The sequence below is a fragment of the Bidens hawaiensis genome, unplaced genomic scaffold (assembly GCF_021521415.1).
Source record: "Bidens hawaiensis isolate Kalapana, Puna unplaced genomic scaffold, B.hawaiensis_p1.1 tig00029360_1, whole genome shotgun sequence".
Taxonomy (NCBI): Eukaryota; Viridiplantae; Streptophyta; class Magnoliopsida; order Asterales; family Asteraceae; genus Bidens; species Bidens hawaiensis.
The window spans coordinates 39,707-53,460 of record NW_027494862.1 but is presented as its reverse complement, the minus strand read 5'-3'; the positions used below and the strand labels follow the sequence as shown (position 1 = coordinate 53,460).

The 13,754-nt window shown below is 33.2% G+C and overlaps 2 protein-coding genes across 3 annotated transcripts; one reads left to right on the top strand and one right to left on the bottom strand.

Annotated features, from left to right (window-relative positions):
• Window positions 1-265: 265 nt before the first annotated feature.
• LOC143578837 (pathogenesis-related homeodomain protein-like) lies at window positions 266-6,699 on the top strand. 2 transcript variants are annotated; one of them, XM_077062305.1, is made up of 11 exons: window positions 266-306; window positions 1,385-1,816; window positions 2,305-2,470; window positions 2,565-2,688; window positions 2,794-2,906; window positions 3,698-4,051; window positions 4,130-4,366; window positions 5,316-5,405; window positions 5,693-5,743; window positions 5,834-6,088; window positions 6,353-6,699. In XM_077062305.1, the coding sequence occupies exons 2-11, from the start codon at window positions 1,407-1,409 to the stop codon at window positions 6,650-6,652; spliced, it is 2,100 nt and encodes a 699-aa protein (XP_076918420.1). In that variant the 5' UTR covers window positions 266-306; window positions 1,385-1,406; the 3' UTR covers window positions 6,653-6,699. The 2 variants fall into 2 exon arrangements, with proteins under 2 accessions (XP_076918420.1, XP_076918419.1); XM_077062304.1 differs by lacking the exon at window positions 266-306 and having other exon boundaries at window positions 1,055-1,816.
• A 3,526-nt stretch (window positions 6,700-10,225) lies between these two features.
• Window positions 10,226-13,050, bottom strand: LOC143578839 (protein CHLOROPLAST IMPORT APPARATUS 2-like). The gene is made up of 4 exons (XM_077062307.1): window positions 11,949-13,050; window positions 11,739-11,864; window positions 10,966-11,121; window positions 10,226-10,661 (listed from the first exon to the last, which is right to left on the bottom strand). Exons 1-4 carry the CDS (start codon window positions 12,873-12,875, stop codon window positions 10,623-10,625), a joined length of 1,248 nt encoding a protein of 415 aa, XP_076918422.1. The 5' UTR covers window positions 12,876-13,050; the 3' UTR covers window positions 10,226-10,622.
• Between the last annotated feature and the right edge of the window lie 704 nt (window positions 13,051-13,754).

The following is a 13,754-nucleotide window of genomic DNA, read 5'->3' as shown; positions in this document are numbered from 1 at the left end:
AATAAAAGTAAATATAATATTTTAACAAGAGGTGGAGTGGAGGTGGTCCTTCCTATAAAAAGCAAGGTAAGTTGAGAGATGAGATGAGATGAGAAGTCAACCTCCTCCGTGTTAAAACCTATCACCCACCCATTGACTCACCTTCCCGACCCGACCCGACCGTTAGCTCAACCGTGGAAGTTAACTGACCTAAATTCACAATCACTCACAAATCTGACTTCCAGTTTCAAATTCACTCCATTTGCGATGTGCTCGTATTCGAGTGCATTTGCCTACTCCATATCACCGTTGTAATTAATCAATCAGGTTGCTTATCCAACTTTTTATTTAATTATCGCTTGTTAATTACAGATTCATGTTTCTGATTACTGAATTAGATCATCACGTGCTTCTTACCAATTGATTGTTATTATTATTATTATTATTATTATTAGGTTTTGTTGATTGAAGTTTATTTATTATTTGCCCTAGCTACCTACTTTTTTTCTGTTTTCTAGTTGTTGATCCCTAATTTTGCTGTTGGTTAGGTTACTCTAATAATGCATTATTATTATTATTATTATTAATTGAACTGATGGATGGATGGATGATTGTAATGCTGTGGTGTTTTCCTACTACCTTATGGAACACACCGAAAATTGGCTCACTCTTGCTTGGCAAGAACAATGTGTGAATGTAACTTATGATTGATTGCGATTCATCTCTAGTATAAGACTTTTAAGTTCAAGTTAGGGTTTAGTTTAGTTTACTGGCTTTGATCGTTGTCTAGGGTTTCGTTTTTCTGTAAATACAATATGATTTCATAAGCCCTTCAGGCACATATCTAGGCGATCCGGTGACCTTCGGGCGAGATTTTAGCTAGATTTTGGTCAGATTCTGGTGAGATCCTGGCAACTGTTGAAAATTCTGGTAATTTCTCCAAATTGGTCTAAAACATCCAAAAATAGCACGGAAACATCCTAAATATTCTTAAAAAGCCTAAAACGTGGCTGAAAACCTAAAAAATTGTATGTTTATGCTATGCGTCTTGCTTATCTCGGGCCCTTGCTTTTTAGCGCCTTGCGCTTAGGCCCAAGGCTGCTCACCCTTTGTGCCCTTTGAGAACTATGGTAATACCATGTGGATTTGTGATTCAGATTGTATGTTAATGGCATCTTATTTTGCACAACATCACATAGGTTTGTATGGTATATGATTTATCTTTATATTTATGTTTTAATAAGCCTCATGAAAGTCAATATTTTTCTAAAATTTTGGGAAAATAATCTAATATTAGTTGTTATCAATGGAACTCTTAATGTCATGCTGATTGAGTTGAGTTTGTATATTTATTTCAGAATGATTACTTTGCATTTGGCCAACTTACCGTTTTCTTGTTTCTTAGTTTGATAGATAGATAAGCAAACATGACTGAATCAGGGATGGAAGAGACGCAGAATAATATTGGTAAATCGCTGCAGTCAACGAGCATCACAATGAAATCATGTACAAAGAGATCAAGAAAACTAAAATCTCATGGGAACAGACGAACTTCTCAAATATCTAAGAAAAAGTATATGGACATTTTAACCAACAGCAAAAACAAAGACTTTGACCATTTCTCGGGTAATCCGTCTTTAGTGAATTACCAAAATCAGAAGGGGGATTTCACTTCTGAGAAGTGTAAGAGGGGTCGAAAGAGAAAAAGAACAAACGAAAAAGTCGAGGTTGATGAAGCTGCCAAGTTGCAAAGGCGAACGAAGAACCTTCTCATCAGAATGAAAATTGAACAGAACCTTCTAGATGCTTACTCAACTGAAGGCTGGAAAGGTCAAAGGTATTCACCATTTTTACATCTTTCTTTCACTATTATATGAAGATTTCTTGCTTTAAGAGTAAAAGTGAAACAGTATACTTATTAACTTATGAAAATAAGTGTGAGGACAACTTTACTTCATTCTCCCAAGTTAAGTAAATGTTGCACACAGCATGAACATGAGGGTTGTACATCCTTAAGATGTAAATTACCTGCTAATGATACTTTTACAAGAATTCTAAATACTCTATTGTCACTTTGATCTTAAATATGACAAACAAATATGTTTTTCAAAACTAGTGTCTTGCTATTTTCGTGCAATAAGAAGTAATTTTTTGTTGATGGTGTTCTAGATTTCTCTATCACTTATCTGTATTTGCATTGACCAAGTACAGAGTACACACATTTGGTGAAAATGTAGCTTATTGAGTTATAAGGCCATTGTTTTATGTTATATCTTTAACTCGGGATTATCTTATTGTTGCACTAACTTTTGTTACTATATTCAGTCGAGAAAAGATTAAGCCAGAAAGAGAACTTCAAAGAGCCAAGAAGCAGATACTGAAATGTAAACTTGGACTTCGTGACGCCTTACGCCAGCTTGATTTACTTAGCTCAGATGGACGCATAGATGAATCTGTAATAGCTCCAGATGGATCTGTGCATCATGATAATGTATGTATCCAGTTCCACTACAGGTAATTACAAGTCCCTATTGCTGTATAATACAACTATAATAAAAATTTGGTTTTTTGTTTATTCTATTTAGATACATTGTGCTAAGTGTAAACTTAGGGAAGCATATGTTGATAATGACATTATACTGTGTGACGGGACTTGCAATTGCGCGTTTCATCAAATGTGCATCGACCCTCCACTTTTAACTGAAAACAGTAAGCTCTTTTTGAATCTTATCATATATCCAGTTTATGCAAGTAATCAAATTTTGATTCTTTTTGTTGAAACTTAACTGAAATGCTATTTATATTCTTAATCAGTCCCACCAGGAGACCAAGGTTGGTTTTGTAAATATTGCATTTGCAAGACTGAAATCATCGACTCCATGAATGCACATCTTGGAACAAGTTATCCTCATGACACAAATTGGCAGGTTTTACTTTCTATTTTAAATTTCACAAATTACATATAGAGAAAGTTGCACAAATGGTCTATGTGGTTGACCAAATTGCGAGTTTGGTCTCCATATTTTGAAAATTGCAAGGTTAGTCCAAACATTTGTGATACCTTAATTAAATAGTCTTTCACGTGGGGTTTAATGGTTAATCTCATTTTATTTGACACCTAATAAAATCATTCGGTTTAAAAATCGAAGGTGATGAAGTCGACACCAGTAGCTCTGGAGTTTGAGAGATTTTTTATTATTTGAAAAAACACAATTACTCAAACATGAATGGCACATGACATCATTTTTCCGCTTAAAACTAACTGGGATTAACAGTGAGGATTACTGTTCCCGAGTTCAATTAAATAAGAGAAAATAAAAGAAAGGCAAATTTTTCTTTTAATTTTCTTTCCCCTTTTCTCTTTCCTTTCTTTCCATTTCTTTCCAAATTGGAAAGAATACATTTCCATCCGACTTACTCTTTATTTCTCCTTATTTTCTTTCCATCTATTTTATTTTCTTTCGTTTAATGAATCCCAGGAACACAATTTTCTCTAATTTTCTTTCTTTAAAAAAAACCTCTGGAAAACAACAATTTTTTTCTTTCCATTCATTTCATTTCTCATCCATCAATACATGAACTCGGGAACACAGCGAAATGGTCAAACCACAGGGACCATTTGTGGAGTTTTCTTTTATAGATATGATTCTATGTTTTTCAAAGCAATCTCATCAATTATGAAAAAAAAAGGTCTTAAGTTTAATGATGTTTGGAACAGGATGTCTTTAGTGTTGAAGCCGCATTACCTGATGATGTGGATGCTATACTCAATCAAGCAGAATGGCCTTCGGATGATTCAGGCGATGATGATTATGATCCAGACAGAATTGATAATGATGATGTTAGCAGAGTTTGCTCTGCTGACAAATCTTCTGATGATGATAATGATGATGCCAACAGTAACTACAGTTTACTGTCACTAGATGATGAAGTTCTTGATGGTGATGAATCTTGCAAGATAATTAGAAATACTGGCCTCGAAAGCACATCTGGTTCGGGTTCTGGTACCGATTGTGAATTTGTGAGCGGTCGCAGACAACGCCGGTCAGTTGATTATAGGAAACTCTATGATGTGAGTACAAAATATATGTTATTTTTCTTTGAAGTTGGAAAAATATGTACTTAGCTTTTGTTATATATTATTATGTAGGAAATGTTCGGGAAAGATGCACTTGCAAATGAACAAGTAAGCAAAGATGAAGATTGGGGGCCCACTAACAGAAAACGAAGAGAAAAAGAGTCTGATGCAGCCAGTACTCTAATGGCTCTTTGTGAAACTGAGGAAACAAATGTAAAAGATACTGCTGAAGTTGACCGGGCTGACCCGAACTTATCATGCAATGATAATAAACGGTCGTGTTTGAGGATTCCAGCTGAAGCTGTGGAGGTACTTCACTTTCTTTCTTTCCTTCTGAGGTGGCATAACCGCATAATTAATGGGTTGGGCAGGGTCAACAACAGGTCAAAGGATGTTTTTTGAAGTTATTAAGTAATTAATTTGTTAAATACGGTTATAAAAATGATACCATAATAAGAGAGATTTTACTCATTTGACTACGATTCGGATGACTTTGTTTTATCAACATTCATATACTAAACAAAAGGATCCAGTTACAATAGAGAGGTGGGTAAGCAGGCAACAAGCTGCGCTGCGACCCCCTTTTAACGTGTTTTACTTATTTGATTTTTTTCTGCATGACTCGTTAGAGAAAGAACATACCTGTTTATAAGGTAATAGGTCAAAACTAGGATTGTAAACGAACTGAACAAAGACATACAGAGCATGAACATGTTTTTGTTCGTTTATGTTTGTTTTTTGACAGTATAATCTAACGATTAGCAAACGCTAACGGATGAACATAGACGAATGAGCATAACTGAGCTAAAACTAGTTAAAAAGTTATGTGAAAAACAATGTGTTGGGCACATTCTACTGGTATATACTCATTTAGAAAGTTATTGAAACTAGAGCTAAAAATAATTAAAAAGTAATGTTAATATACTTATTTAAAAAGTTATTAAAACTAGACTTAAATTGTAATGGGTCAAAAACTTTAAATGAGTATATTAACAAACGTAACGAACTGACATAAACGTATCTAATTGAACGAACGTACTCGAACATGAATAAACGAACAAGACATGTGTTCATGTTCGTTCATCTTACTAAATGAGCAAAAAAAAAATTTCATGTTCGTTCTTTTATCAAATTAAGGAACTTTCCGTCGAACGGTTCACGAACCATTCACTGAGCGTTCAGTTTGTTTACATGCCTGCATGCTACTGGTATTTAACTATGTATTACTTTTTTAATGCTATTTCTTTTTGTATATTAGAAGCTTCGCGCTGTTTTTGCTAAGAATGAGCTCCCATCGCGAGCTGTTAAAGAAGACATTTCTAAACAGCTAGGTCTCGACCCCGAGAAGGTATTTCTTTTCCAAGGGCAATTGGTGCATATACGAAAGTTAATTTTCAGATTTAGAACCCGGTGACTGTTTCGTTCTGTTTACTTTTAATTGGTTTGATTCGGGCTAAGCTACATCTTAAAAGTAAACGGGTCAAATTGTCAAATGGTTTAAAAGTTGCCCAAAATGTTTTTAACCATAAAATCACTTATTCAACATATAAGATCACTACTGAAATAATATAGCTTTTTCATTAATATATTAAGTTTCATTCAAATGCATGATGCATTTTATTTGAAATTTTTTAGGTGAATACATGGTTCAGAAATGCACGCCAATTCTCTCTTAAAACTAAAAAGGTGAGTTTATTTGCATAATCTTCAACCTCTGTTATGAATTTTAAGATATTATCATGTTTAATTTCATTGTAAATAACTAATTATATGCAGGCAGGAGAGGATACTTCAAATCAAAATGACATTCCTTCAAAAGAATCTGAATCAGAACCTGTTAAGAACAAAGCTGTTGTTGAATTTCCGTTAAAAAATATTAATGATCAAAATATGCCCGTAAATGTCATTCATACACCAGTGGACAGACGCACAAAAAAGTTTCGTAGGAGAAATAATGCCATGTCAGCAACCGTTATTGCAAAACCACAAAACAAGACTGGAGAGTTGCATCTTTCAGCATCAACTAACAAGGTACTTCTGGTTATCTTACACGATGGCATTTTCATAATTAACACACACACCACGAGCAGACGCACATGCAATATACGTGGATGAATGTGCATAAAATACTATTTTACCCCCTTAAACTATAATTGCATTAACTATCGCACAATAAGCATTATAAGTTGCACATTTTAAATTATAAGACGTCCTTGTTTGGTGCATTGTAATACACACACACACACATGCCTATATATTATAGAGCATCGTTCATTTTTCTATAACTTTTTTAAGGTTAATGGTGACGTGGATCTTGGAGAGAATAACTCGAGCTTGAAAATAATAAAAGAAACAACGGAAAAGGAAAACCGCGTTCTGATCGGTGGTACGAGTAAAGGTGATGATGATCAACAAGCAAGAACAGCTGAAGCTCAAATGGAGAAACTTTGTCTTTTGAAAACAAAGTTAGAAAAACTACAAAAGGTAATACAATTAAGAACACCCAACCGAAAGGGTGCTAAAACGCCAGCACCGTCTATTGATCACAGTCACACCATCTTTGTTCCTGTTGCACACCTCAAGGAGAAGCCTTAATTCTGCATATACACCACCATCATTGTCTCCCTTGGCTGTAATAATTTACAGAGTTTCTTTAATTTGTTTAGCGCTCGGGTTGGGATGGGGAGAAATGATGTATTAAACTAAAATATAGTTGTATTAGTATTTTCTTAGAAGAAAGTGTTGTTAAAACAGTATTGCTGATTATTGTGGAAATCGACTCTGATCAAAATCGACTTGACTCAGAACTGCAGTCTTGTTCTTTCTTTGGTATGTGTTTGCACAAACAAATTAACATCACAATACACAAATAAACATGAGTACTAGTATTAGTGTATTGCTATATCGGAAGTGGTAAAGTAAGCGGGTTAATTAAGCTGTTTGGTATAAAAGGCCATTCTGTGACAGTTACAATGAAGGGATATGATCGTTATGGTAGTTACCAAGGAACCACTGTCATGGTTCGGTGTATGGTTAATTCCAATGGCTGTGACTATTCATAAAAGCCTATAAATAAGAGTCAAACAAGAACCAACTGAGACGCAAAAATTCTTAAATAAAACTTGAACTTGCCCCTTCTCTACTAACATAAACCCTTTCGTGACACAATAATAATCATTGTGACTAACGAACAAATGGTCGGTAAAAAGTTCTGTTAGTGACAACATAAAAGTAGTCATTGATGATACGATAACTAAATCAGAACGAACGGCATTTTAGTTACGTCATTAATTGATGTATGAACATAACGAATCTTTTAGTCATATGTTTGGTTGTTGCTATGTAACAAGTAGCTCGTTCAGTTTTGTTATTCTCTAGCATCCCAATTACTAAATAACGATGATAAGATTCGGACACGATTTTTAAAATCTATGAAACTTAGTTACTTCAACAGGCTTTTCACCGCCCATACATTGTTGATAAGGAAGTGATTCACCAAAAAGTTAAAACCATAGTTATTAAAAGCGTGCGCTTAAGCGCATTTAAAGCGTCAGGCGCATTAATTGCGATTAGCATGCAGCAGATATTTAAGGCGCAGTATTATTTTCCGAAACCTCCCCATGCATATTAAATTCCCTTTAATAATTTGTTCATGTTCTCTAGGAGTCCCTAACACTCCACTATTTAAGGGGTTCCACAATCAATATTATAGCACACAAAATCATCAATAAACTAAGAATTTACAGGTTAGCTTTGTTCTTAGAAAACCTAAATTCGGATTTCTTTCTTTAAAAACCTTATGTCAAGGACTGTGAATGTATGTATTCTTCATAAGATGTTCTATTTAAGTTAAAATTTTTGTTTTTTTAATGTGCACTTTTTTTCAAAATCGGGCGCTTTTTTTGCGCTTATCGCCTAGGCGCTAGACCCAGCCTCAACGCTTTCGAGCGCTTATCGCATTTGATAACTATGGTTAAAACACATTGTTCCATTGAATGACAAACTTGCTTTAATGATTACGGGTTTTGCACTTATTTTAAAAAGACTTACTCAAATCACATATACAACAGTACCCTTGACGTGTCCATTGAACTTAGAATAGTCAAAGATCAAATGAGACAAAGACTACAAATGTAGTATTATCATACTGTCAATGCCTCATCATCTTTTAGAACAAAAGAGAACCTTTTTGTTTAACTAGGTGAGACAAAATATAACAAACCACAAAATAAATAAAAGAAAATAGAAGAAGAAAATTTCATTCTATATTGGTGGAGGAAAGAAAAGGAGAGTCTTCCATCATAGGAGTGTAAATTTCTTATCCCACATCGCTAAATTATAAAACTAGTGAGCTCTTTATAATAAAGAAAATTCATATGTTAATATTCTTATAAGACAAATCATACCCAGTGGTCCTAACTACGATTAAAAAAAACAAAAATTTTAACTTAAATAGAACGCGCACGGGCGAAGTGCGATGGGCGCAATGAATTTAAGATTTTTTAATCTAGCAAGGTGAGACATTTGAGTTTTTATACAAGTCACATTTGCGTGAGGTAACTATTTTTCCGACATTGTCATGATCATTTCAAAACCAATAAAACTCATAGCAAATGGTCTAAAATGTTTTCAAATATATTTTAAAAGTATTTTAAATACATTACAGTGATTAAGTCTCTGTAGACTTACAGGATGGTTACTACTGGTATTGTGAGGTTTTGTATACAAGGCTTGCCTACTGGGCTATTACACGTTACTTATTGGACAAGTGTTAGCCAATAAGTAATATGACCATAGTCATAGATACGGTCGAGTGACAAGTACCTTTCGGTAATTTGTAAGCAGACATATGTAAAAACATCTTAATGCTATAAATGTAAAAAGTGTCATTTACAAATGAATGTACTCACCAGTATTTTTTGCTGATAAGATATTTTAAACATGTTTCAGGTGACTTGTTAGAGACCAATGAATGATGCATGCGGGCTTCCATCTTAAATAAATGGCTTGTCACAAGAATTAAGAAACGTTCACGGCTTCCCTCCCAAGATATAAAGGTCGGGGCGATGACACAAAAGTTACCATATAATATACCCATATTGTTTATGTTTTGTCTATCATAACGAAAGAGATCTTCTTATTACATTTAAGAATTTAATTATATGCTAGATTTAACTTTTTTGTTTAGTGAAAGCATATGATGATTTGATTGACGCCACATTTGTGTATACATGATTGCCAGTACCGTTTTCGAGATTTGTGTATTTTAAACCATTTTTTATAACTTGGTTTCGGTACCGACAATGTGCATGCCTCTAGTAATGCTTCTACTCCGGGAAACTCGGCATGTGCGGCTACGTAGAATCAGTTGAATTTCGTAACCTTGACTTTCAAATCCATCATTTGAACAAGTTTGATGCTTGTTACGATCGGCTACACCAAATTTTATTGATAAGTGGCAAGAATTGCTGACCAAAACTGGTTTTCCGACCATGCGTTGTCGTCCGGCATGTGCATGAAAGTTTTTGTGTTAAATTTAACGAATGTAAACCAAGAATATAAATGTGCGTTCATGAACTTGAATGAACAAACAAGAAACATGGTCATGCTCTGATGTTTGCTCATCATTTAACTAAATGAACAAAAGTTTTTGTTCATGTTTGTTTGTTTTCACAAACAGTTTACTGAACTTTTCAGTTTGTTTACACACCTAATAACTGAACCTTGTATGCTTGTATTTTTTACAGATTATATACCTCTATTTCTATCTTTTATACTTCTGTTTCTAGATTTGTTTTTTTAAATTTATGCCGCAATTGATTATAACATAGATTGGAATAACATAGTTTGGAACACCATAACCGAGCTTCAAACCAACTTATATATAACAAAAATCCTGATTTTTTGACCGGAGTTAAACATAACAGACTTTTGATAAATTACCAAACATTTTTAAATATAAACAAACATATTGCTCAATAACTAGGGTTTTTTTCATATTTTTTTTGCCCAATTAAACATAAGCAGATTAATTATTAAATTTTTTAGACCTTATTATTCATATTTGTTTGACCCAAATTCATTTGTTAATATTTTGATAAAATTGTTTTATATACCAAAAAAAAAGTTAAAAATTTGTGCCTCCACTGATACCGTGTCATTAACGCTCGCCAAGCTCAAGATGGGGTCTGGGCCAGCCATGATAATTGCAAGATTGTTTAATCGCTTACAAGTTTATTTATAACTGAATATTATCATATAGCCAAAAATACATGCATTACTATAGAGTACAATTTTGTGACCAAATGATGTAAACTATAACTATTGTGAAAATAACAAAACTTATGATTATAGATAACCAAAAAAAAAATATTGAATTCCCTCTCTCCTTCCTATCCATTTCTCTTCTTAACTAGTCTCACCTCTTCTCAACAACACTACACAATTATTGTTGTACAAAAAAGAAAGAAATATAAGTCTAGAAATGTAAAAAATGAAAAAGATAAAGGACACATTAAGCCATTTATATAAAATTGAGGGGGTCGAGTGTAAAAAAGATGTTAACTTATGTGTCCTCAGAGCTTGGCCTTCTAACAAAACGCCCCTGCAAATATCACAAAACCAATACAAATTAACATTTTAAATATAATAACATTTTGGTATTCTTGTTTGTAATATTTATAGTTAATCTAAAATCATTTTAAGGCTGCAGTTACTTTTATATATATATATATATATATATATATATATATATATATATATATATATATATATATATATTTTCATTTTTTAAATTTGTGTTAACACAATTTAGATGTCTTGATATATTATTAAACACTTTGCAACACAACATTTATTATAAACTTTTGTTTACTTTCCATAAAGTTATAAATTAAAAATAAATGTACCTTGGATCTAGGCCGTCTATCAGCATTAACTTTTCGAACTTGGTATCTTATCTTTTTAGAGAATAAACGTGTACGTTTTTTCTCCTTGTAACGCATCACACTTGCTTCTCTTAACCCACCGTTTTCTGAGAATAGGTCAATTTGAGCTAATCTTGTCTGTCCACAGAAAACATAATACTATCAACAACAATAACTTTATGCGAGTACTATAGTACATGATTTCTGATTAATAATTAAGAAATGTAAATATTTTGAATTTAATTTGTCATTCAATAGAATTGGAAAAAATAAGGTGAATATCATTACAACACTAACCTACTGAAACAAAAAATAATAAAAAAATCAAGTTTAAATCATATTTTTTTAATGATAATATTATTAGATATGCAAATATATAGAAAATACTCAAAACTAATTTGTCACATATTTTATGACGTTTATCTATAAATGTATAAGTTGTATACAGAGGGATGTGTACTGATTTCATACATCACTTTTCGACTGTAAGTTGTCATTTACAAAAAATAAACAAATAAACAAGCCATTCACGTGTTCAGTAAACTGACATAAATATTGAACTGGTGTGTGAAAATCAGTTCCTTATATAGATGAATTATCAAACTAATCCATTGGTTTTTTTTCTTAATAAATTTTAGAAAAGAGAGGTGAAAAAATTTATTTTAAATTTCACAATTAAAAAATAACAATGCTGAATTATTATTATTGTTTTTGTTTTATGACAATAATATTTAAAATTTGAAGCAAACACTTACATGAATATCACCGTCGGCAGACTCCGACCCGGAAATCTCCTCCGGCAACGGCGACCCTTTATCCGACCAAGCACTCAATACGTCGTCGTAATTCAACTTCAACAACAACTTATTATTATTATTATTATTATTATTATTATTATTATTATTATTATTATTATTATTATTATTATTATTATTATTATTATTATTATTATTATTATTATTATTTTCCTGACCAAAATACCCTTTCTCTTGATTATTATTATTACCCAATTCCACTTCCGGCCTTCTCATCAACTCCTCCATTCTCTTCTTCTTCTTCTTCTTCTTCTTCTTTTCCACCGCCGGAATATTATTCTTCTCCGGCAACACTTCCACCACCTTCACTGCCGGAATATTCCACCAGTTATTATTAGTATTACTATTCTTCAACGCCTTGATTCCATTCCTCATTCCAAACCCAAAATTAAACTCAATGTTCCCGCCAAATCCCAATCCCATGGGATACCCGTAGCACGTATTATTCGAGTCCAAACAAGAATCATTATTATCATTTGATGATGGGTTATTATTATTATTATTATTTGAAATACCCATGATACTATCAATCCCCTCTTCAATCTCCTCATCCAACATTGACTCCGTATCGAATTCCATCGAATTCGAATCGGAGTCACACCTCCGGAATACAGTTCCACCCTCCGGAACCCTCGCGTTGGGTTTGTTGAACACCGGGTTCCGGAGGTTTTCCACCACCGGAACCGGAAATGGAAACACCAGTTCCGGTGGTGGGTCACAAAACGGGTTACCATTTTGTTGTAACCCGTCAAATGGTAACCCGTTTTGCGCGGTGTATTTGGAAAGATTAAGATTATTATTATTATTGTTTGTGAGGTTTTTGGTGGAGAATACTTTGGGGCAGGCAATGGAAAGAAGCACAGCTGCTTCATTGTAAGTTTGGTTGGGTCTTTTACGGGGAGTTCGCGGTTTTCGGTTGGAGATGTTTATAGGGGAATTGCTTGATTCTGAGATGGTGGAAGATGGAGAAGATGAATGGGAGGTTCTACTTGAAGTCATTGATGTGGATTTGATAATATTTTCAATATCAAATCCATAAGCTCTGCCTGTGGCACCAGTTAATATGGAAGATGACATTTTTGAGAGTTCAAGAAAGTTGATATAGCTCTTAAGTTCATGAACTTTATGGTTCAAGATTGAGATTTTATGGTTTGTGTTAAGGATATTTGGAAAACCCAATTTCAAGATTCAAAGAAATTGATGAAATTGAGTAGAATTTGATAAAAAGATTGGAACTTTATGGTTCAAGATTGTATTTCATAAATCAAAGAACTTGATGGAAATGAGAAGAATTGGATGGAAAAAGAGAAGCTTAATTAACCTTCAAATTCTTGAAATTTGACAAAAAAAAAAAAAAGAAAAAGGTTGAAACTTTATGGTTTAAGTTTGTGTCATCTCAAATAATAATGAAAACACAGGTCCAGAAATTGATGAAATGAGTGGGAAATGAGTTGAATTTGATGGAAAAGAAAAACCCTAAACCCTAAAGGTGTGTGTGTCTGCTTTTGGATGAACAAAAGTTGGATTCTTTATAAAAATAAGAAATGGAATAGAATAAGAAAAGAAAGAAATCCCAGAAACACTTTAGTTTTTTCTAGGACCAACAAAATTCAGCAAAAATGAGCCTTGAATTTATTAAGGACAGAGTTTGCTCAAATAAGAAAGTGGTGGAAGTGTAGAGCACAAAGAGAGTGGTGTAGTGTATATAACTATATATAGTATGTGTTATGTACACACATATTTGAAAAAGAAGATTGAATGCTCAAATCCCAAGATTATCTTGAGTTGGGTTTACAAGAAGAAAATATCTATCCTATTGCAATGAAAAAAGACCAAAAACTGCACATACAAAAAGACAGATTAGAGATTATAGGGAGAGTCACGGGGTGTGAAGAAGAAAGATAAAAAGAGAAGAGATCTGTTGTTTATTATGGCAGGAGACAGACCCACCTCTCT